Source organism: Phoca vitulina, unplaced genomic scaffold, assembly GCF_004348235.1.
Source record: "Phoca vitulina isolate PV1807 unplaced genomic scaffold, GSC_HSeal_1.0 scaffold18, whole genome shotgun sequence".
In the NCBI taxonomy this organism is placed as follows: Eukaryota; Metazoa; Chordata; class Mammalia; order Carnivora; family Phocidae; genus Phoca; species Phoca vitulina.
The window spans coordinates 33805546-33829335 of NW_022589721.1; the positions used below are offsets into that span (position 1 = coordinate 33805546).

At 64.2% G+C, this 23790-nt stretch overlaps 2 protein-coding genes across 2 annotated transcripts in view; one reads left to right on the forward strand and one right to left on the reverse strand.

Moving 5' to 3' along the window:
- Positions 1-1939: 1939 nt before the first annotated feature.
- Positions 1940-5369, reverse strand: ARC (activity regulated cytoskeleton associated protein). The gene is made up of 3 exons (XM_032416047.1): positions 3370-5369; positions 3006-3130; positions 1940-2776 (listed from the first exon to the last, which is right to left on the reverse strand). The coding sequence occupies exon 1, from the start codon at positions 5190-5192 to the stop codon at positions 3996-3998; it is 1197 nt and encodes a 398-aa protein (XP_032271938.1). The 5' UTR covers positions 5193-5369; the 3' UTR covers positions 1940-2776; positions 3006-3130; positions 3370-3995.
- A 627-nt stretch (positions 5370-5996) lies between these two features.
- PSCA (prostate stem cell antigen) overlaps positions 5997-23790 on the forward strand; it is a 44891-nt gene continuing 27097 nt past the window's right edge. Inside the window, exon 1 of the mRNA XM_032415838.1 lies at positions 5997-6300. Coding sequence (XP_032271729.1) covers positions 6201-6300 — 100 coding nt within the window. The 5' untranslated portion in view covers positions 5997-6200. The remainder of the gene's footprint in view (positions 6301-23790) is intronic.

Genomic DNA, 23790 nt, shown 5'->3' on the forward strand with positions numbered 1-23790 from the left:
CTGGATCTGTAGGCTGAGCCCCCGCAGGGCTTCTGGACGCCCTGTCTCCAGTTCCAGCTCTGATCCCCAAAGGGAGGCAAGCATGGCCCCTCCCTGTGCCTCAGTTTCCCTACACGCTTGTTGAGAGGGGAGGCTGGGTAGTCTGTGATAATGGGCAGGCAAGACGGGGAGGAGTGAGTGAGGCCTGTTCTGGGAACATCCTGTTCCGTTCCTGGACGTGGCTGGGTCTGGGCCCCTGCAGCCCTCTCCACCCTGCCCTGCTCCTCCCTTGGCCTCGGCCTCTTCTCTGAGGACACAGAGATTCGGAGCTGCATCTCCAATTACTTGAAGTGCTCAGATAGCCTGTCTCACAATCATCCAATTACAGGGAGTAGCTTTTTATTATTAAAAAGAAAAAGCACCTACAGCTTCCAGCTTTTGATGTGAGCTGGAGTGTTTCTCTGGGAGAGATCACTACCTCTCAGACGTCGCTGTGCGGCCCTGGCCTCCTGTTCCTGTCAATTTCCCTTCCCCATTCTTGTCAGAGCTTCCGTTATTTAAAAGAAATAAAAGGGAAGAATAGGGAAGAGGCCGCCTTTTCACCATGGAGGGCCTTGCTCAGGGCTGCCAGCCCCCCCCCCCCCCCCCCCAGAGGTGACGACATTTCCTCGTGGCAGGTGGTTCTTTCTGCCCCCGCTCACTTCCTGCCTCCGCAGGTCTCCTCCCTGTGGCCCGGCAGGGCTCCGTCCTCCACAGGACCCTGCAGTGAGGCTCTAGCAGGGGCGGCCCTCCCCAGGCTGGGCTGTGCTCGCACTACCCACACCTGCCCTCGCCCCCTGACCCAGCACCCCCGGAGCAGAGCAGCCCCTCTGGAGGGGAGGACCTGTGCTGGGTAGGTGACCAGCATCTGCCCATGACTGTGGCATTTGTGATGGTCAGTTTTACATGTCAGCCTCGCTAGGGAACCGTCCCCCGGCATTCAATCAAATCCTAATGCAGGTATTGCTTGGAAGGCCTTTTGCAGGTGTGACTGAAGCCCATAATCAGTTGACTTTACATAAGGATGATCACCGAGGTCATCTGGGTGGGCCTGGCTCAATCAGTTGACGGGCCCTAATTGCGGAGCTGAGCCATCGCCGGGGAAGAAGAAATCCCACAGCAGCTCGGCCTGAGCCCCAGAGGTCCAGCCTGACCCACAACTGAGCAAGCGAACTCCTCGTAACCAACGGCTCACTGTCCGCCTCCACTGGGCCTGCTTCTCCTTGGTCACTGCCTGGCCCACGGGTTTGAGCCCTCTCCAGTCTAGCTCTCCCTCTCTCTCAGGGGCCTTGGGACCTCACAGAGGCCGGTGAGGTTCCATGCCACCCACAGGGCATGAGATGGCCCTTGTCTCTTGGTTCTTGAACCCACACGTGGATTTATATTAGTGATGGTTTGCTCATTTGGCAGATGAGGAAACAGGCTTGGAGAGAACACATTTATGACCCAGGATTTGTCAGGGTCACCTCCCAGCGGGGATCTTGCCTTGCCTGGGTCCCCAGGGCTCGATGCTGGAGGAGACCCTGAGGCAGAAGCCCTAGGCCTCCATGTGGGCTGAGGCTGGCGGCAGGAGAGCTCTCAGGACACCCCCACGCCCCAGCGGGCAGTGGGCAGAGGATGCTGGGGGGCAGTCCTCAGCTTAGCCAGAAGGAGGTCTCCATCAGTCTCTCCCACCACTGGCTGCCTCAGGCCTGGAGGCCACAGGGCGTGGGCTTCCATGAGGGGAGCCCCTAAGGCCCTACTGTCCTGAGGATCCAGGACCCTGACCAACTGGCCTGCGGGGTGATGGGGCTATGCTCCCTAGATCCCCAAAGACCCTTCAGTCTGCACTCATGTGGCTTCTGGGGACCACCACCCTGAGCCACCTCCCTCCAGAGCTCCACGCCAGCCAACGAGAAACAACAGCACGCGCCGAGAAGTTTCACTGTTTTATTAACAAAATCTTACAAAAGAGTCTGTCTTCAGGTAAGGTGACAGGGGTACACACAGCCTGGCCCGACACTGAAGGCCTGACCCGCTGGGGACGGGGGAGGACTGGTCACACCCTCTTGAGGACCCCAGGGCCTCCCTGCAGCCTATGCCAGCCTGAGTATGGGTTATGGCTTATGTGCAAAAATAAAATCTGGGGGGGCTGGCAGGGGTGCAGGATGGAGGGGCTGACAGAGTCACCTGCAGCCATCAGTCCCCTGAATCTGGGAACCCCCACTGGACAGGCAGAAAGGAGAACCCCCAGCCAGGGCCTGCTCGGGCTGCAGACACGAGTGGCCGGCCAGCACCGGGGCGTTGGTGCCGGGGGAGGTGGGGGTCTGGGCCCCGGCTATGGCGGGGCCTGGCAGAGAGCCTGCCTAAGCCCCAGGTGCAAGGCTTCTGGGATCTCCTGGGGCTGGGCCTGGGGCTGCGGGCAGGGGCTGGGGCTGGGGCCTCAGCCTCAGAGCTCCTGGAAAGCTCTGGCAAGAGAGGATGGCCGCCGTGCCGTGGGCAAGGGTTCCTGGGCTGGAGCGAGACAGGGCCCGAGGTAGCAGACCCCGCCTCCAGCCACAGCGGCCGTGGGGGCAGGCAGGCTGGTGGTCAGCGGGGCAGGCCTAGCGGCAGGCCCTGGCCCTCACGCTGGCCCGTCTTCATCACCAGCTCTCTGCCGGGCCCACCCTCTCTGCAGCTCCTCTGCGGACCTCAGCGTCTCCTTGTGTGGGCAGCTTGCAGGAGGAGAGGGAGGGGCACGCCAGGCGCCGCAGCGAAGGCTCTGTGGGAGCCTTGAGACCTGAAAGAAAGACAGGGTGGGGGGGTGGTCAGAGAGGCCACAGGCTGGGAGGGGCTGCACAGGAGGGGTACGGGATGGACACTACGGGGCTGCTCCCCCAGGGCCAAGCCGCCATGCTGGGCTGCCTCTCAGCTTGCCCAGAGCACTGTGTTGGGGGGCACCGGGCCTGGGATCCTGCGGGGGGGGGGGGGAGCAGGGACGGGGTCTCAGTGGAGAGAGCGGGCTGTACCTGTCGTCACTCTCCTGGCTCCTCAGCTGAGTTTGAGGACTCAGGCCCTGTGAGACCCTCCCCCGGCTGCGGGTGAGTCATCCAGCCCAGCCGAACCTTTTCCAGGCTGGGGTGAATCACTGGTGCTGAGGAGAGAGAGAGCACGGGGTCGTGTGAGAGCCGGCTCCACCGTCCCGCCGCCCCGCCGCCCAGCCCGGCCCTTCTCCCCGATCCCTGGGGTCTCTGCTCCTTCCCCACAACTCCCTGCTGCAGCGCCCCCCCCCCAACCCATCCCTGCAGCTAACCTGCTGGGGCTGACCTGGCCCCGGGGCCCTCCCTACCCCACAGTGCCCCCTGGCGGGGGTGCCTTGGGGCCGGAGCTCACCTGAGGGGCCAGGAGGCACCAGGACGCCAGGTCTGCTGCTGCCGTCGCGGGGCTGCCGCCGCAGTGGTCGGTCGCTCCAGAGGCTCTGGCTTTCGGCAGCAGGAGGGAGCCTCGCTGCCTGCGGCTGGCCGGCTGCCCTGGGCGGCGGCAAGAGTGCCAGCCGGCTGCCCAGCAACTGCCAGGGGAAGGCGGCGCCCCAAAGCCAAGGTTCCTGGGGTGCTGCTGATGTTTTAGCTTCTGCTCTGGGGTGTCCCTTGGGCTCGGGGCTCACTGGCCTGGGCCATCTGGACGTTTGATTTCTGAGTGCCCAGGGGGCCCGGGGGGTTGAGCAGAATACCGAAGCTGGGAGGTCCTGGGGTGGCCAGAGAGTGTGCAGGATGGGGTCAGAGACCGGGAAAGACAGACAGAAGGAGGGTGACGGGGCAGGGGCCCTTCGCTGGTTGGGGGATACTGCCCACAGCTGGATGACATGTGTCTGTGTGAGTCAGGCTGGGAGGCTGAGGTTGGGTGCCCAGCCAGGTGAGGATGAGGGGCTCCGCTGTGCAGGACTCAGCCCAGCTCGACAGTCCTGGTTGGCAAAGGCCACAGGCGGGGTGTGGTGGGCAGGCTGGGGCCCGGGCTGGCCTCTATTCGGGCTGGGTCGGGTCACTGGTCACAGACTCGTTGGTGAGGGCTGGCGTGAGCGCCTCGGCCTCGGCCTCATCCTCGGTGGGGAGGCGGGGGCCCGCGGGCTCGGCCGCCTGCTCCAGGCCATCCTGCACTTCCATGCCCCTCTGGATGAGCTGCTCCAGGGTCTTGGGCAGTGGATGGCGCAAGAAGCGCTTGAACTTGGGCTGCAGGGTGCCCACCACGTACTGGATGATCTCCTCCTCCTCCGCGTCCACATAGAGCGTCTGGTACAGGTCTCGCTTGCGCCACAGGAACTGGTCCAGCGGCTCCCCCTGCTTCTGCGGCAGGTCCAGCTCCCGCTGGATGGCCTCCCGGGACAGTGTGCCCTCGCTGTACTGCAGGAACTCTTTCTTGAACTCCACCCAATTCTTCACAGAGCCCTGCTTGAACTCCCACCACTTCTTGGCCGGCCCGTTCATGTGGTTCTGGATTTGCGAGAGCCAGTACTCCTCGGAGCCGCCCACCTGTCGCAGGTACTCCTCCAGGTGGCTGAGGAACTCCCTCGGATCCTCGAAGATCTGCGTGTCCACACCGGGGCTGGGCTGCCCGTCCTCACCGGGCCCCCAGGGCGGATACTGCTGGGCGTCCACGGGCTCCTGCCCGGGCAGCTCGCCGGTGGCAGGCGGCGGGGTGATGGCGTAGGGGCTGACGGTGTAGTCGTAGCCATCCGCCTCCTGGCAGTAGCCCTCCGGACCCCCGACGCCCACGGAGACGGTGTGGCGAGCGGGATCATTGCCCACCGGGTACTTGCCGCCCATGGACTCCAGGCGGTCGGCCCACTTCTCCAGCCGGTAGAAGACCTCCCGCCACACATGCATCTCCCGCTTGACCCAGCGCTCCAGGTTGGCGATGGTCTCCTGGCAGCGACACAAGCAGGCCTTGATGGACTTCTTCCAGCGCTGCGAGTCGCCGGTGGGCACGTAGCCGTCCAGGTTGCTCTCCAGCTTCCCCACCGACCTGTGCAGCCCCTTCAGCTCCCGCTCCACCTGCTTGGACACCTCGGTGAGCAGGTGTCGGTGGGTCCTCCGCACGTGCTCCAGCATCTCGGCCCGGCACTTACCGATCTGCAGGATCACGTTGGGCTTGGCCGCCGGCCCGCCCCGCGGCCCGGGGTAGGCGTGGAGGCCGCCGCTCGTCATGTGGTCGAGCTCCATCCGTGCGCAGGTGGCCGCGGCGATCGGACTGGCGAGAGGCGGCAGGCTGCGAAGTCCTCGTGGACCGGCTGTGCGGTGGAGCCAGGACGGTCCCTTCGGTCCAGCAGCGGCGGCGGCGGCGACAGAGCGCGGAAGAGCGCGGAGGAGCGGTGAAGAGCGGAGAGCCGCGGCGCCGAGCTCTGCACCCTGCAGCCGCCGCCGGCTCTTTATGCGGCCGCGCGGCCGTGGGCGGCCCCTCGCCGAGCCCCCGCTCCCATTGGTCCCGGCCGGGCTCCCCGCCCCGCGCGCCCCGCCCCCCGCGCCCGCCCGCGCGCCCGGCGCCCGGGGAGGACCCACCCCCTGCACGCGCCAGCGGCCCGGGTGACTAATCCGCCTGCGGGCTCCCGACGCCCCCTCCCCGGCTCATTCAGCCTGCGGGGCGAGGGAAGGTGCCGGGACCCAGCGACACCCCCGTGCCCGCGGCCGGCGGGGCGGCGCAGGTGTGAGCCCGCGGGGGCCTGGAGCGGGTAGTGAGCTGCCCCCACCCACCCACCCAAAGGTTAGGAGGAAGCCCCTACCTCCCCCAGGGTCTCCGGGCGGGCCCCCTCCTCTCCAGTCTCCCTCCGTCCTAGGGGGCGGGGTGGTGCTGGACTCTGCTCTCTCAGGGCCTCGCTGCCCCCGCCCCCGCCCCTGCCTGGTCCGGCGTGGCCGATGTCCAGCCACGGAGGAGCCCTGGCGACCACCCCGACAGCCATCCATACCCTCCTTCCCTGGAGCTGAAGGCTTCAAGGAGCTTTCCTGTGCCGGGCGATGCAAGCACGCCCAAGTGTCCCCAAGTCCCCAAGTGTGCTTTCCCAGGTGTGGCCTCTAGCTCCTGCCTGCCCCTGTCCTGGGGGCTCTCAGGTCCGGGCGCGCGGGGCTGGTCCTCCCCCCTGTGTGTGGGGATGTGTGATACCAGTGTGGCAATGGCTGGACAGGACTGCCCGGTGCCCCCACTCCCACGCCTGTGGTGAGGGCCAGAACTTCTCCATGCAGTACCTCCAGAGAAATCTGGAAGCTGCTCCCTGCGGATGTGGAGGAGATGAAGGGGTCCTGCTACCTGAACCTTCCAGGCCACAGAGGGAACCTGGTCAGTAGCTCCAAGACTTCTGAGAGGATGGAAGAGGGTTGGGGGGAGGAGGGGGAAGGAAGGAGGGGGAAGGATGAGAAGGGGAGGAGGGGAAGGACCGAGAAGGAGGAGGAGGGGGAGGGAGGAGAAGGAGGAGGAGGGGAGGAGGGGGAGGGAGGAGAAGGGGAGGAGGGGAAGGAAGGAGGAGGAGGGGGAGGGAGGAGGAGGGGGAGGAAGGAGAAGGAGGAGGGCAGGGAGGAGGAGAGGGAGGGAGGAGGAGGGGAGGAGGGGGAGGAAGGAGAAGGAGGAGGCGGTAGCGGACGGAAGGGGTGCTGGCAGCCTTATGCAGTCAGGAGAGGCAGAGAAGAGCAGAACACCATATAAGGAATGGGGCTCCGGAAGCTGAGATTCCCTCGGGAGGGAGGCCCCTTCTGCCTCCCTGGCAACAGTGGTGGGGGAGGGACATCCTTTCTGGGTTACCCCAGGTTGGATGCTTCTGGGTTCCAGGCCCCTGATGTTATGTGGGCACAGGTCATGCACGCTGCCCAAAGCCAGAGGCAAACACGCAAGTCAAGCCCCCCAGCCCCTGCTGCCAGTTCCCCACTCCCTCTCTCAGACACACACTGCACACTTGTGGCCTGCTCTCATACCCCCCACCCATCCCTCAGACACACTCATACCCCCACCCATCCCCCAGACACACTCATACCCCACCCATCCCCCAGACACACTCATACCCCCACCCATCCCCCAGACACACTCATACCCCCACCCATCCCCCAGACACACTCATACCCCCACCCATCCCTTAGACACACTCATACCCCACCTACCCATCCCCCAGACACACTCATACCCCCACCCATCCCCCAGACACACTCATACCCCACCCACCCATCCCCCAGACACACTCATACCCCACCCACCCATCCCCTAGACACACTCATAGTCCCCACCTGTCCCCCGATCCCTGTCCAGCCCCACTGTGTCTGACTCACACACTCTGGAATCCCCACTCCCTGCCCCTCCACCAGGCCCCTTCTCCCTGCTCTCCTGGAAACCCTCCTCCCTACCCCAGAGCCAATCTGTCTCTTTCCCCCTCTGAGCTTCCACCCCTAGTTGGGGGGAAATGTCTTTCTGGCAAAAACTTGCCCAGAATTGCTCTCCTGGCATTTCTAATTAAAGGCGAGTGGGTGGGCAGAAAGGGAGGGTGGAGGGGCAGCGTGGAGTAGGAAGGGGGAGCCAGGCAGAGAAGCTGCGAGAACAGGAATCCCAGAGCTGCCCAGCCCAGTCTGCGTTCCTGGGAACCTGCCTGTGCCCGTGTGTGCGATGTCTTTGTGGCGGTGAGCGTGGCCAGGCCCACAGGTGTGACTGGCTGGTCACCACGGGGCCTGCCTGTAGCTCTGAGTCTGTGTCCACGTCTGGGGTGAGCTCGGGCTTGTGTCTCAGGGCCGTTGTCGGGGAAGACACCTAATAAGCCAGCTGGGCAGGGACCACACTCACGTGCACATGTGTGTGCATGCATGTGCATGCGTGTGCAAGCAGTGGGAGTGCCAGAGAGCCAGCACGTGAATGACCAGTGGCTTACAAAGACCATGTCACACCTGAGGATGACACTGAGGCCCAGGTCCCCTGACCAGCTGGGTGGCCTGGGCCAGGGCACAGCTCTCTGGGTCTCAGGCCCACAGTGACCTCCAGCCCCCACTCCACCCGACCCAAGCTGGCAGCCGTCGGGCAGGGCTTCCTGGAGCGGGGAGCCCAGCTGGGACCTAGAGGGCCGGAGGGGTTGACCAGACCCAGAAAAGCAGCGAAGCGCTAGAGGGGCTGGGGGCTGGGCAAGCATCCCCTTTGTGGGGGGTCCAGGTGGGGGAGAGGATCTCAGACTCCAAGCCCTGGGTGCCCCCCTCCCAGGGCCAGAGCAGCCTGCTGCGGGCACGAGGAAGCACAGTCCAGCGGAGGGGGGCGCTGGCGGGCACGGGGAGACCTGGCAGGACCTGCGCGGAGGCCGCACAGTGCTGGCCGTCACAGGTGACAGGCGACAGCCTTGGCATGGGAACACTTAATCGCTGCCCAATTATCGCCCCAGAAGCCCTCAGCACACCCCCGCACCGGAGCCTCAGGCTCTGTTCTTTTGCTGCCTCCGGAGAAGAGGTCAGGCTGGCTCCCCACCACCCAGGATGGGGGTGTCGGCCCCGCCCTGCTCTGCCGCCCCCCCTTTCTCCACAAGCAGGGGTGCAGGTGCAGAGTGCGGCCTCCAGCCCCCAGCCTCACCCAGAGCAGGGCAGCTCAGGGCTGCAGGGTGGGGAGAGGGAGGCGAAGCTGTGCAGGGGGGAGGCCTGGGGGATTGCCACCCCCCCTTAGAGCCAAGCTGGTCAGCTGCTCCTTGGACTGCCTTTGAAGGAGGGGGCTCTGTTGGCAGTGAGGGCAGGCCAGAGTGACCACAGGGGGAGGCCTGCAGGCAGCAACCCCCCAGCCCCACCCCCGTTCTATCCCTTTGGGGTTCCAATCTTGGGCCGCTAGGGTTCCGGGCTCCCAGACCCCCGGTGCTGGTCCGTGAGGCTAAGATGCCTATTTGGAGAGGAGATGAGGTCTCCCTCCCAAATGCACAGCCTCAGGGAGCCACACCCCCACCACACCCAAAACAGGGCCCCAGGCCCCCTCCGCAGGTCCTGCCTCCCTCTGGCTGCTTTGTGACCCAGTCCTTTCTTGCAGGGCTCACACCTGCCTCTGGGGCCCCTTAGTGCAGGCTCCCCGTCCCACTGCCTGGCTCCCTGGGTGTGCTGGGGGGTAAGGCTCATCCAGGCCCGTCAGGCTGCCTGTGTCTGTGGACTCATAGCCCTGGGACTTTCCAGACTCCCCCTGTCTGCACAGGGTCTCTGTCGCAGCTGGTCGCTGGGAAATCGCCCGCGGTAGTCAGTGGTTAGCAGCACTTAGCCCCCGGGGTGGGAGCACAGGCTCCGTGGGGGGAGCAGAGCACCAGCTGATGATGCCCCCCCACCCCGGCCCGTACCAGGGCCACCGCTGCACCAGCCCTGTGACCCTGTCCTTGTGGGGTAGAAGCCGGGCAGCTGGGGTCCACCCGCTGTTCACCTGGCCCTCCCTGCCCAGCCTCGGCCCATGGTCCCTGCCTGCCACCCCGTGGGGCCCTCCTGGGTCACATGGCCTCACTCCACTGCCCCCACAACCGGTGGGGCTGGAGGGGAAGGACGAGGCCCACCCGGATTCCCCACGAGCCCTCTGCAGGCCCAGCTCTCCTTCCCCAGCATCTCCTCAGGAGGGGCTGTGTCTTTGGAAGCAGCCCAGGGGTCGGGGATGGCTGCCTTGGGGGGCTGCTGCACAGGCCCCAGGGATGTGGGGTGACTGGGCCCTGGGAGAGCAGCTGGCCCCAGGGCCTGGGCTCTGGGAGGAGCCCTTCTGGCCTCATCTCTCCCGCTCTGGGCACCTCCTGCGGGGGGGGGGGGGGGGGGGGGGGGGGGGGGGGGGGGGCTGGGCCCTGGGGAGGCAGGGCCACAGAGGAAGCCTGGAGAGGCAGAGACAGGGCCAGGGCATGGGGCATGGCGTCGTGGAGGTGAGATTGGGCCCAAGGGCAAAGAGGAAGGAAGGGCCGGTGGGGCGGAGGGGCAGAGAGATGGAGACGCCAGGAGAGCGGGAGAGACAGGGCCCCGGTTCCTTTCTCCAGGAGACATGCTCGCCCTGTTTTCACAGAAGTTCTCAGGGGTGGGGGGCCCTGCCCCGGGCCCTTTAGCCAGCAAGTGAGAGGCGGGGTCCCTCGGCCACACCTGCCTGATGCACCTGCTGCAGCCAGGCCGGCCTCCGAGAGAGGGACCCCTGGGAGCCCAGGGCAGAGTGGGGGCAGGGCGGCAGGAACCCCGTCAGCGGCGGGCGCATGCGCTGCTGAGAGGCCTGAGATGGGGGCCTGAGCACTGGCGTGGGGGGCCCCGTGGGAGGCAGAGGTGTCTGGTTGGGGGGGGCTCCGAGTGAGCATCCAGAGCTGAGGGAACATCTTCTTTCCAATCCTCCCCCCACCCGAACTTCCTCTTGTCTCCAGCTTGGCAGGGTGTGTGTGCTGCGTCCTGTCCCTGGAACAGGCAGCCTGTTCGTTCTGGGCCCCCACACAGCAGACCCTCTCCCCGCCCCCCTCCCGCCGCCTGCCTCAGCGCCTCCCTCCCTGCGCGGGCTCCAAGGAAAGTTTTGTATTTTTCCGACGAGGCCGGCACAGAGGTGCCTGAGCCAGCTGCGCCTCGCACCCTGCCGGCACCCGCCCTACGCCGGGAGGTTGAGCCCAAGGGACTGGAGACCATCCTCACCAGCGCCCTGAGCCAGTACGGAAGGGAGAGACAGACCCGGAGAGAGCCAGGGACTTGTCCAAGCTCCGCAGCAAGGAGGCCAGACCAGGGCACTGCGGTGAGCCTGGGTGGGGAAAGGCCTGCAGGCTCCTGGAGGTCTCGTGAGCTCAGTCCGTGCCCTGTGCAACCGTGGGTAAGTCCTCTCAGCCCTGCCCCTTCTGGGCACCCACATTCTTCCCTGTAAAGAATCCTCACCCTACTCGGCCAGGGGGCAAGTCAGTCATTCAATCAGGAACGGCTCCCGAGCCCGACGCGGCAGGTGCTCTTCAAGCTGGGGTGCAGGGGCGTGCAGATGGCCCCATAAAACGGGCATCATCATGACCCGCCCATGGGCCCTGGAGGATGGGGCGCAGGAGGACGCAGGCTGCGTGTGGCTCTAGGCATGCAGCTCAGGCCTCGGCGCGGAGCCTCGGGCTCTTCCCCTCCAGCGAATCAGACTGGCTCCCCTCCCGGCAGAGCCAGGACCAGGGGAGGAGGGAGGCCTCTGTGGTGTGCGGGGTGGGGGGTCTCAGGAGGCAGGTGTGCAGGGTGGGAACCCTGGACAGGTGGGCCCAGGACGCACTGCACGCACGCGGCTCACCGTGTGAGCGCCCACACGGTGTCTGTGTCTCAAGTGTCCCCTTGGCTCGGCAGGTGCCTCAGGCTGGGTCTGAGCGTCCACAGAGCACTGGAGGGGCATTGGGCCCCTGCGTCCCCACCCCGCTTCTCCTCGAGGCGCTGTGTGACCTCCTGCAGATGCATTAACCCCTCTGGCCCCAGCGCCCTCCTTGCCACACAATGGGCACACCGTACCCAGGGGAGGCCGAGGGTGTTGGCGTGGGCAGCTTGGAGGCTGGCAGCAGTGGTGGGCGCTTACGAGGGGTGGACTGTGAACCTCCCTGTTCACTCTGTGAATGCCCGATCCGACCCACGGCACATCACCCCTGATTCCAATGACAAAGGCCTGTCTGGTTTTAAAACCGAAGCATAAAAACTCGGCGTGGTTATACATGTTGTCTAAATCTGAGCCCACTGTCACCGCCTCCAGGAAGCCTTCCCATACTCATAGCACTATGTTAACTGGGTCTTTTGTGATCTTGTCCTCCCTAGTACGTGTCCGGCTCAGAGCCCCCGAGCACGCTCTCTTCCTCTGTGTGTCACTGTATGAGTGTGAACGTCTGGGGGGGGGGTGCGCATCAGTGCCTTCCTGATCCTCTGTCCGAGCAAGGCATGCTCTCGCTCACCGTGCAGCCTCTGAGTCTGTGCTGGGCCTGTGCAGTGGACCAGCCCACCGCGTTCCTCCCCTGAGGAGACTCGGTCTGCTCAGATTCCCCAGCACCCCAGATGTTCTGGGGCCAGCAGCCCAAGGAGCCCCGACGGGTGGGGAGAGCTGGAGGATGAGCAGGGGTGGGCTGGCTGCAGGGGGCCAGCAGGGCAGGGGGGCCAGGATTTCTGGGTTCTGTCCCTCGCCAGGGGCAGAGCCGGGAGGGGAGGGTTACTAGAGAGAGGGGACAGGTCCCAAGGCCACCAACCTGGGTCTGTGGAGGGAGGACAGGGGCTTGGGCGGGGGCAGGCGGCTGGAGAGCCGAGCTGTGGGTGGGAGAAGGTTCGAGGGCTCTGAGGAGGGTCAGGGATGAGGGGAGAGCCAGGGTCCCAGTGTCCCGGCAGTCACGTGTAGGAGCGCCGTGAGGACTCGCAGGTGCGGCTGGGAACCCGCCTGCGGGGGTTGGAGCCCGTGGCCACCCCCTCCTCTCTGCCCCACTGGGCCCCCTGCCAGGCTGCGCCGCCCCCGCCGCCTCCCTGGACACCCAGGGGACTCAGATCAGATGGTGCCGCAGGAGCCCCGAGCGTGGCCGGCCCCTCCGCCCGGATGGGGGTGTGCTGCCAGCTGGCCCTGGCCGGACACCCCCGGAGCTGGGGGTTCAGGACGTCCAGGGAGGGGTGGTGGCCAGCTTTCCTGCCATTCTGTGCCTCTCCATTTAGAGCGCGCCCGGCACAGAGCGCCGGCTTCCAGGCACACTTCCGGAGCCATACAAGGAGACAGGCCGAGAATAGCTCAGTGTGACGCAGCCAGGAGCTTCCCCACGCAGGCAGGCTCTGCGCCATGCCTCACCCCGGAGGGCCGCCCTGGAGGGACCCCTGCCCCGCACCACCCCTGCCGGAAATGGCTTGGGGTCCCTTCTGCTTTCTGTCTGCGAGCCCCTCCCGCCCCTCCCCTGGGGCTGGGGCCTGGGCCTCCTGCCCCTCCTGCTGTCACCCCTGCTCTGGCCATCTTGTCCAGGCGAGACCTCTGTGCTGGGGCCTTGACCTGGATGTCCCAGAGCTGCCGGCCTGGCCACCTTGCTCCGCGGCAGGCCCCGCGGCTGCCCCACGCAGGCATCTGTCGTCTTCCCGCGCTCCTGCTTCGCGGGCGTGGGCACCTCCCTGTCTGCCGCAGGCCTCTGGGGTTCCAGGCGTGAGCCATGATGGTTCTTGGCCCTCAGGGGCCCGGCGTGTGCTGGGCCAAGGCCGCCCGTTCTCCCAGATGTGAGCTCATTCTCTCCCCAGCTGCGAGGCCCACAGGGGTACCTTGATGGCACCTGTCCCCAGGGCCTCGTCACCTCTCTTGGGGCCCCAGGCCACACCCTGCCATAGCTGTCCTGCAGCTCTTACTAATCTTGAACGAAAGGCCCCTGTTTCCATTTCGCCATGGACCCCACCAATGATACGGCCAGTCCCGCCTGCCAGGGTCCCTTCCCCATCCTGGGGGTGGGGGTCCGCTCTTCGGTGATCTGTCTGGAAAGAGGGTCGACACAGAGACTACGTGGGAGAAGGGGGCCCCACTGCATACTGAGCATCACCCTGAACCTTGGAATAGCTGGGCTGGGGGTTGGGGTGCTGGGGAACCCGATCAGGGAGCCAACGGTCCTGGTACTTCCGTGCACTGTCATCTGCCACTGTGCAGGGTGGGACTGAGCTACTCCAGACACCCTCTGAGCCTTGGCCTCTTTAGCTGACGGGGGTTCGCTCCACAGAGGCTCATCGTGGATGGCAGACCCCGAGGTGGGTCAGCATGTCTGGAGCACAACCCACATCCCTCATTCTGCGTTCTTGGTCTTAAGAACTGTATCTGGCAGGTGCCTGACCGGGGAATTTGGGGGGGATGGCAGAACCCCTAGTGGGGGGGGCCACAGTGCAAAGAGGCCGGGGTGCTTTGAGGTGGGAGATGACCTCCCAGGCATCTGCCTGGCCTACTACGTGCCTCCCCCTGGTTTCGGGACACCTCTCTGTTCCCCACAAGCCAGTGTGGAGTGCAGAGCTGGGTTGGGAAGGCCAGGGTGGGCTACTGGGCTTCTCCCACCATCCCTGGACAGGACCTGGCCGATGTTCCTTCTTCCCTCTCCCTGACCAAGCTCCAGGCCGGCCTCCAATATCCTGAGGTTCAGGAATTGTCCAGGATTGCTGAGGAAACGATGCACAGCACAGAACATGATGGTTGTCTGCGCCCCCAACCTCCTGTCTGGGCTTTTCCCACTTCCTCCAAACGCACATTCACTCGTCCCTGACCAAAGCGGGGAGGGTGGAGGGGCAGCCCTTGGAGGACAGGCCTCTAAGGCAGGGCATCAGGGCATCGGGGCAGGCTGGCTGGGGGCTTGGGCTGGGTGGGGCCTCAGAATGAGGAAGGGGTGGAGCCCCCAACCTGGGGGGTCAGCGCCACACACCACCCCCAGAGCAAGACTGTCCCCCACCCCCATGACTGCCCTGTGGGCAGCTGTCCTCCCAGGACGCAGTGCTTGTCCCTTACCTGCAGGTGAGGGGACGCTGGGCCCCATCAGTTCTTCAATGCAGGCAGGGCTGGACTCCAGGGCTCTTCCTGCCGCAGCCCCTCCCTCCCCCCCCAGACCCATGGCCGCCCCTGCCCTCTGCTCTGTCTTCCTCCTCTGTCCCTCACCAACCACTGGCATCCTAGGCCCATCCAGGGCCCGGGCGCCACCTGCTGGCTGCGCGCTCACCTAGCACGTTCTCTGGCCTCCCCTTGACCCCTCTCCCCTCTCCCCTCCTCCTCCTCCCCCCTCTCTCCCCTTTGCTGAACTTCAGTTCCTCTGTCTCCAGGCCTGATGCCACTGGCCTGACCCCTCAGCCGTCCTTGCAGATGGCGGTCACCGATGCCACTTTCCTTACTCAGCGGCAGAAGGAAGTCAGGCCCTCCCTGTGTGGGGCTGGGGCTGGGGACAAACCACCAGGGGAGAGGAGAAGGAGCAGGTTAGGAGGATGGTCCTGGATATGGCCTCTGGGGGGCAGTTGTCCGACCCTCAAACCTGGAGGTCAGAGTGAGGGTACAGGGCCCCTGGGGATGCCCCCAACCCACTGCAGTTCCAGCTCAGCACACCCACACCCACACACATGCCCCTCTGGACGGAGAATCAGCAGGCCCCCAGACTTTACCCCCCATCAGGCTTCTGCAGGCCCCCAGACCCACTCCTGTAAGGGCCCAGAACACACCCCCTTCACTTCCAAAACCTCAGCTAAAGCCACAACTCCCACATCCCGCCTCTGGCCTCCTCCTGCCCAGGGGCAATGGGGGCTAGGAACCATCCCCCTCTGCTGAAGGATGTCACCCGCCTATCCCAGACCCTCAGGCCATCCCCAGGGCCCCATGTGTCCCCACAGGTGGGGCTCCGGGTCTTGGCTCCTTCAGACCTGGGTCTGGGCAGGGCCTGGGAGTCCGGGGAGCCTCAGGGAGGAAGTCAGACACCCCCAGACCCTGGCCTCAGCCATGAGGAGTCAGGTTTCCCACGCCTGAGGCTGCCAGGCTGACACTGGGAAGAAGGCAGACAAGGGGCTCCCCTCCCTAGGCACTGCCCCCCCCCCCGAAGCCACCCAGGCCAGAGAGGGATGACTGAGGTGGGTCCCTCACCAGAGCAGAGGCATCAGCTGAGCGATTTACGGCGTTCTGCCCCATTTCTACAGCAGGGGCAGCTTGGGGGGTGTCCGGCTGCCTGCCTGCCTGCCTCAGCTGGAAATGAGCCCTTCGTGTCTGCCTAACCACACGGTGAGATGAGACCACATTCCCTGAACTGAGTGGACACTGCTTTTTGCTACATAAGAATAAAATGCCATGACCAGAGCCCACAAGGACCTCAGTGTCAAGTTGAGAGTGAACCCAGAGAGCCAGGAGACGGTGTCTGGAGAGCCGTCCCATAGGCCCGCAGGGTCAGGCTGCCTGTGGTGGGAGCAGTGTGGCCGTTTCCCAGTGCCACCCTCGGTGAGGAGGCAGTCCCATAAAACCCACTGCCACCGGGGAGGGGCCCAGGGCCATGCCATAGCCTCCCTGGAGGACAAACTGAAGAGAGTGAAAATAACTTCCTCTGCCAGCCCACATCTGGGGCAGGAGGTTGGGGGGCAAGGCAAGGTTTAAATCTGTAGACAGTCATCTGAGCCAATCCTGGAAAAAGTTCTCAATCCATTCAGCTCGGAGCCTGATGTCACCATTATCATCCTTGTCACCACCCTTGGAATTCACCTGGCCGACGTCATCACCTCCACCAGAACCAAATGCTAGTCATCAATGCTGTCATCATCAGTTCTAGCACTGACACCAACACCTTCAGTGCTTCCTTCACCGTATCACTTCTGATGTCACAGTGATTATCACCACCACCACCATCGCCACCACCCTCATCATCACCACCACCACCACCATCACCTCCACCACCACCATCACCACCACCACCACCACCACCACCCTCATCATCACCACCACCACCACCATGCTCATCATCACCACCATCCTCATCATCACCACCATCATCACCATCATCACCATCACCATCCTCATCAGCACCACCATCACCACCACCATCACCATCATCATCACCACCATCATCACCATCATCACCATCACCACCATCATCCTCCTCATCACCATCACCATCCGCATCATCACCACCATCATCACCACCATCACCATCATCACCATCACCATCCTCATCAGCACCACCATCATCACCATCATCACCATCATCCTCATCATCACCACCATCATCACCATCACCACCACCATCATCACCATCATCACCATCACCACCACCATCACCATCCTCCTCATCACCATCATCACCATCCTCATCATCATCTCACCATCATCCTCATCATCACCACCATCATCATTACCATCACCACCATCACCACCATCATCCTCCTCATCACCATCCTCCTCCTCATCACCATCATCACCATCACCACCATCATCCTCCTCATCGCCATCATCCTCCTCATCACCATCACCATCATCACGACCACTTTCATCACCAATACTCCTGATACCCAATAGCTCATCGCATTTTGGCCATCCTTATCATCTATGTAACTATGAACACCACAATCATAGTTAATCCTTCCCCCATCCTTCTTCCATCCTTCCATCTACCACCTAACCTTCCATTCTTTCATCTAGCAAGATCTTCTCCACCCAGTGTCTGCCCACCTACCCAAGCTTTGAGGTACAAGATGGTTAAGACCAAACCACAGTCCTCACAGAGTCCAATGTATGCAGACCTCTGGGGCACAGACCATGAGGGGCTCTAAAAGTGTACATCAGGGCTCCAGGGACCAGAGGAGGAACCACTGGTCTTCTGGGGTCCTAGGGACAGAGCCCGGAGCAGCTACTAAGGAGTGGGTGGATGGTGAATTTGGCTGAGCAGTGGGCCTGGGAGCCTCTGTCCCACAGACCCCTTCCACTCCATCCAGACAAAGGTCAAGAGGCTGTGCAGGGAGCCCCAGACCTTGGAGGTCTGAGGTTTGCAGAGAGCACAAGCTTCTCTTCCCTGCCCTCAGTCACAGGCGGGTTCTTTGCTGCACTCCTCCTTTGTGTGACAAAGGACCCTCCCATGCATTCATCTGCTGTATTCAGCAACTCTGCACTGGTGACTTGCTTTGGCCATACAGGGTGTTGGGGTGGTGCACCAGTGACTCGTCACATCTGCGCTGGACGCATCTGGGCTTGTTCGCAGGTGGCTCTCACCCATGGTGGGAATGCCGAGGGCTGCAGAGGTCCAGGGGTTCAGATGGCTCAGCCCTGGGGAGGGCAAACACGCAGGAACAGGGGTCTCGGGGAGGCCAAGCTGGTCAGGGACCACCCCAGCTGCCTCATAGGGAGAAGGCCTGAGATCTGGCTGGTGCCCCCAGGTGGGCAGAGCCCCATCAGCCCAAGCACCCTTCTGCCTGGCCTGACACCACTCCCACAGTGTTCCCTGCTCCCCCAGACCAGCTCCAGCACCCAGAATGGTAGGCTCAGCCCTTGTGCTGGCATTTGGGCTCCCTACGCAGGGAGCCTGCCAGCACAGAGGGGCCCTGGGGGTGGTTATCTGCTGAATCACCGCAGAGATGTCACTGAGGCCTGGCACCCAGCTGCAATCCAGGTTGGGAGACAAGGCTCCCGCCTCCGGCTCCCCGTGCTCACTCTCTCGCTCGCTGTCTCTCAGAGAGGCCTGGCCCAGCCCCAGCAGGACAAGGAGGCTGCACCAGGGTCTTCACGCACGCTGGCCAAGTTCTTTCCACTCAGGGCCTGGCTGGATGCCCCCGTCCCCTACTCCCCTGACTGAGGGGGCGCTCACCCAAGCCCTGGGCAAAACGTACTCACAGCGGTGGGCAGCGCAGGAAGAACTGCCCCCAACAGCACTCCAGAGGCGGGGCCCTCTCCTCACCCATGGTCTTGGACACCAAGGGCCAACCTCTTGGAATGGCTGAGGGTGGCCGTGGCCTCCAGTCCGCTTCCTAGAAGCAGGACCTAACGTGAGGACGTCTGTTCCAGCGGCTCACTGAGGTGGGCTCTCCGTCGGGGGGCGGGCGGGGGCAGAGCCGAGGAAGGGCTTGTACACAGCCAAGTCCAGCCTCAGCAACCCCCGTGGGGCTCCGAAGGGTGAACGTGGCTCCCTGGAGCCCCTCGGCCCACCTTTCATCCCAGGCCGCTCAGTGGCCTCCACCTCCGAGAGGAGGTCCCTCCCTGACAAGGGCAGTTCTCCAAAGGAAGGGGTGCTGTGAATTGTTCCCAGCCAGCACTCATGGCAGCCGGGTGGGGGGTGCCACCCAAGTGGGGGGGTCTGGGAGGGCCCGAGGGATGGGGCGTATGCCCCGAGCTCAGCGGCTTCAAGCAGCCATCATTCTCTCTCGGCGTCCACGGGCCAGGACCTTGGAGGCCTGGGCTCACGCAGGGCTCTGCTCAGCGCCCTTCCAGGCTGGCTGCCTGCATCACCTGAGGGATGGACCCAGGACGTATCTACTGAGTTCATAAGCGTGGCCGCCAACGGGAGGCTCCAGCTTCTCACTAGTTGGTCAGCCGGCACAGCAGCCTGCTTGTGATGGGGAGGAAAAGGAGAGGGTCAGAGAGAGAGCCCTTAAAAAGGGATCTGGGCTCCTCCGGATGCTGGGCCCACCCCCTCCTGGAAGATGCCTCCTCCCCGCCCCGACACTGACCTTCTGCTATTTTGCCTTCCCAGTGTCCCCTCTGGGAAGCTTCTCAGGCTCTTTTCTGCATCCCCCCAGCCCCTGGGCTCAGCCAGCGTCCGTCTCCAGGCCTCTATAGGTGGGAGCTATGTCCCAGGGAGCACGGGGCCGGGCAAGACAGGTGCCAAGGGAAGGGAGTTCCCTGCCCCTTCAGGGGGCCCCCGGCTGGCTCGCTGGGCTCACCCCCACCCGGGGACCTACAACCTTCTGATTTCTGCAGCGAGAGGCCACCGACTCCAGCTGGTGACTGGGAAGGGCCGGAGCCCAAGACCCTGTTAGGTGGCGGGGCGGGGGGGCGGCGGGGGGAAGGCAGGGCAGGTGGCCACTAGGCCCCAAAGACCCATGGCCACAGAGGGTGGAGCCCGGCACAGAGGGATCTCGGCTCTGGCCCCGGCAGGCCCCTGCCCACTGTGCGACTGCTCGTGCTCCGTTCCGCAGGAAAGCACAGCCCTGGTCGCTCCCCCAGGAGCCCCCGGGGGAGCTGCAGTCTGGGAGCTGTGTGGGGAGCCCGGCTCAGCATTGACGCCTCCCCGCCGCTCTTCAGTGAGTCAGCTCCGGGACCACTCGTCCGCCCCCACACCCGGGACTGCTGCTGTCACCCAGGGGACCTGGAACCACACTCAGAGCTGGAGTTGTGACAGAGGCGGGGCAGGGGGAGTGTTTCAGCAGGGAGAGCACTGAGTCACACGTGGGAGGAGGCAGGAGGTCAGCGTCTAGAGGTTAAGAGTAAATCACACACAGGGGCTCCAGGCTCCCTGGTCTTGTCCTCTTTAGGAGCTGAGAAAATACAGGGGCCAGTGAGAACTCAGCCTGTGACTACCTTCAAGGATTAACCTGTGACCAGGGTCAGGGCTCAGAGTGTGACCGGGGTCAGAGCTCGGAGTGTGACCGGGGTCAGGGCTCAGAGTGTGACCGGGGTCAGGGCTCAGAGTGTGACCGGGGTCAGGGCTCAGAGTGTGTGACTGGGGTCAGGGCACAGAGTGTGACCAGGATCAGGGCTCAGAGTGTGACCAGGGGCAGGGCACAGAGTGTGACCATGTTCAGGACTCAGCCTGTGGTTGGGATCAGGGCTCAGTGTTGCACCGGGGTCTGGAGCATAGTCTGGGGTTCAGGCTGTGTGGGATCCTACTGTCCCTGCTGTCGGGAGGAAGCATTATTGGGTACCAGGGGTCACCCCGAATGGTCCATACCTGTCCATGTGCTTGGGCACCCCAGGTGTGCCTTCCTCAGCTGCCTTTGTGGCCTCCGTGTACTTTTCCTGGCATTTATGAGGCACACACCTGTCCTGGGCACGCAGGGTTGCCCAGAGGAATCAGCCTGGCCTCAGCCCTGAGAAGCTCTGGGACCTCGTGAGGCTCAATGCTTGGATGCTGGGGTCTCCCTGGGGTAGGAGATGCTGGGAGGAGGTGGGAAGATTGGAGGCTGCAGTGTTCTAGGCAATGACAAGGCCCGGGGCTGACGGTGGGCAGTAGACAGTGGAGGTGGGAGGGGAGAGGAGGCATGGAAGGGATGGGGGGAGAGGCGGGTACTGGCTTGGGAAAGGAGGGGCCTCGGGGGCTGTGAGGGGAGGCCTGGCTTTCACCCCATCTCTCGGCCACCCAGACACGCACCTGCCTGCCCAGACCAGGCACAGCAGATCCCTGACTCCTGGCTGGGTGGAACCTTCTGGCTCCGTCGGCGGTGGGTGGGAGTCACGCATACTCCCCCGTGTGTCCAGCAGAGGGCACTGTGCAGTCCGGAGAGAGAGCAAAGCGAGCCCCTGGCCCGTAAGGGTCTGCGGGGTGCTGAAGGCGCCGTGTCCACACTCACAGGCCTCTGTGCCCAGGCTGGAGACTGTTCCCGGAGAGGGTGTGACAGAGGAGTGACAACCGCACCTTACAGCCTCGTCTCTGTGGGGGCGGTGGGAGCAGCCCATCAAACCAGACAGGGCAGCCCCACGTGCCCTCACCTTGCTGCGCCTCTGGCCCAGACCCAGGGCGGTGGGCTGACCCTGCCAGAGAGCTGCGGCGACCCCCCCGCTGGGCCTGGAGGCTCTAGCCTCTTCTTTGGGCCGTGACCAACAGTCCCTGCCCACGGTCCAGGGAGGTAGACACACCGGATGGGCATCACACGGGGGGAGATCAGTGGTCGGGGGCGCCTAGGGGCCCCTGCGCAATGCGGCAGTGGTGGGCATAGTCCACACTCCACCCCCTGGCCTGGCCTTCTCCACCTCCAAAGGCCCATGTCCCCAGAAGGTCTGGTTGGGGCCAGAGAGGTGGCAGGACCCGGCCACAGTTCAGGAGGGCACAGGAGCCCCGTGCCATGAACCCCAGCCAGATGGAGGCCCAGGCCACTGTCCCCACAGCCGGCCTCGGGCTCCCCGTGTGGGCACTGAGTGGGCAGAACAGACTTTCCAAGCTCCACAGTCTCAGGCAGGCAATCTGGAGAGGTCTGGCTTTCTCCCAAGCTGAGAGGGCTCCTGACCCAGAGTCCCTGGGCCCGAGCTGCCCTCTAGAGCTGTGTGCCCTCGGGCCATCTCTGTCCCCTGTCCCTGAGGGGTGGGGGAGCCGCTGTCAGGGAGGTGGTGCAGGGCTGTGTCCGTGCACAGGAGGGACGCGTCAGCATGGAGCTGGGGCAGGAGGGGCAGGATGTCACACAGCCCTACACGTGGGGTCTCCCTGGGGTAGGAGGAGCTGGGCATTGCCTGCCTGTAGCTGAGGGCCCAGCCTCCCTCTCTCCCTCCCCTCCTTCCCCCTTTGGGGAAGGGACCACCCCCGCCATTCCCGTGCCCGTCCCCACGCTGTCCAGAGGGACAGAAGTGACCCACAAGCAGTGACCACTGGGAGTGGCTGGTGCGCCCCTGGGGGTCTACTGGGACCCTCGTCTTCAGTGGCAAGAGGCCTGCGTGCCTCCGGGGAAGGCGCGTCCAGCAGCCACACTGCACAGCCCCCGCAGGCCTGGGCTCTAGGGGCGCCGGTGTGCGTCCTGGGGGCCGCAGAACAGCGCCCCCGAGTGCCGGGGCGGGAGGAGCTCTGCTGAGCAAAGGCAGCGGCCCCTCCTGGAGGCCCCTCCTGGGCCCCCGTGAAAGCCTCTCCCTGAGCAAACAGCACGCACAGGCGGGGACGGCGGGGTGAGGGCCCGCGCACCCTCGTCGCCCTGCCCTGCTTGACATTCCCCGTTTCCCCTTCGCCCTCCCCTTTCTCCTGGAGCGTCTTGGAGCAAACCCCACACCCCACGTCCTTTTCCCGTAAGTCCTTTGGTATGTATCTGTGAAACAAGCCTTCTGGGAATAGAAACAGACATTACTCATGACTCCAGTAACACTTGCACCGTCCCTGCTAGGATCTGAGGCCCGACCAGGCTCAGTTTTCCCAGCTGACTACAGAATACTTTTTACCGTTGGTTTTTCCAGTCGAGAGTGAACACGGCCCTGCATTGCGTGGCTTGGTTCCTGGTGGACCACCCTTGCTTTGGGGCCCTGAGGGTCAGCCAGGAGACAAAGCCTGTGTGCTGACACGGTGAGACAGACGCCCAGGACCCACCATAGTGGGGTGGCCAGGGAGGACTCCGTAGAGCCACCTTGATGGACTCAGGCTGAGAGGAAAGTACATGCAAAGGCCCTGAGGCAGGAATGAGCTTGCCATGTTTGAGAAACAGAAGGAAGGAGCCCTGGGAGGAGGGGAGGCATGGAATGTTGGAAAGGAGGCTGAAGGTGAGCAGCAAGGTCCAGCTGAGAAGGCCCGTGGCGGGGGCGGGGGGGCACTTATTCCAGGGCAGAGGAGGATGTGCTCTAGCCTTTGTGGGAGAAGGGTGGGGGAGCCAGGGCTGGGGAGGATGGTGGGGCCATGGTCCAGGTTGACCATCCCCTTCTTTTCTCTATGGATTAGAGGTCCATGATGCGGAGGCTGACCTTCTCCCCTGAGGCTGAATGTCCCTGCAGGCGGGCCCAGGACCAGAGGAGCTGGCAGGAGCCCGGGGCACCCCTTCCTCTGTCGGGTGGGTGGCTGAGGGTAAGGCGGACGGAGAGCAGGCGGCCGTGGGGGGCGGGCAGGAATCCCCCGAGCAGCTCCCATGTACCAGGCACTGTTTCAGACCCTGCAGCAAACACAACAGTAAAATCCCATCTCTGTGTATTTTCTGCCCATTATCCTCCTGCTCCTGGTCCTCCTCCCCTGGGTATGCTCAAAGCTCCCTCCCCAGGGCACAGTCCCCTCTTTTCTCTGTGTGGGCTGCCCCGGGTGGGGCGCCAAGGTGGGGGCCGGCACAGGGCCAGGCTGCAGGGAGGACCGAGGGGTGCCAGAAGTCCACAAGCCTGGCCTGCAAGGCCCAGGGGTCCTGCCTGCTCACTGTCTCGGGCTCAAGGTCCCCATGACTAAGTGGCCTGGACCTCAAATAAGGCAGAGAAGATTGTGACCGGTGACCACACGGCCTGCTGAAGAGCCCATGCCCAGGCCGAGGGTGGGAGGGGCCGCGTCCTATGTCCCCCGCCCAGAGAGCACAATATGGCTGGCAGGCTCAGGGTGGGCAGAGGGAGACCTACACACCTACACACACTATTCCCGGGAGCGGGCAGGTCCCCAGGAGTGGGCAGGTCCCCAGGAGTGGGCAGGTCCCTGGGAGTGGAAGAGATCCCTGGGAGTGGGCAGGTCAGGAATGGGAAAGGTCCCCGGGAGTGAGCAGGTCCCCGGGAGTAGGTGAGGTCCCTGGGAGTGGGTGAGGTCCC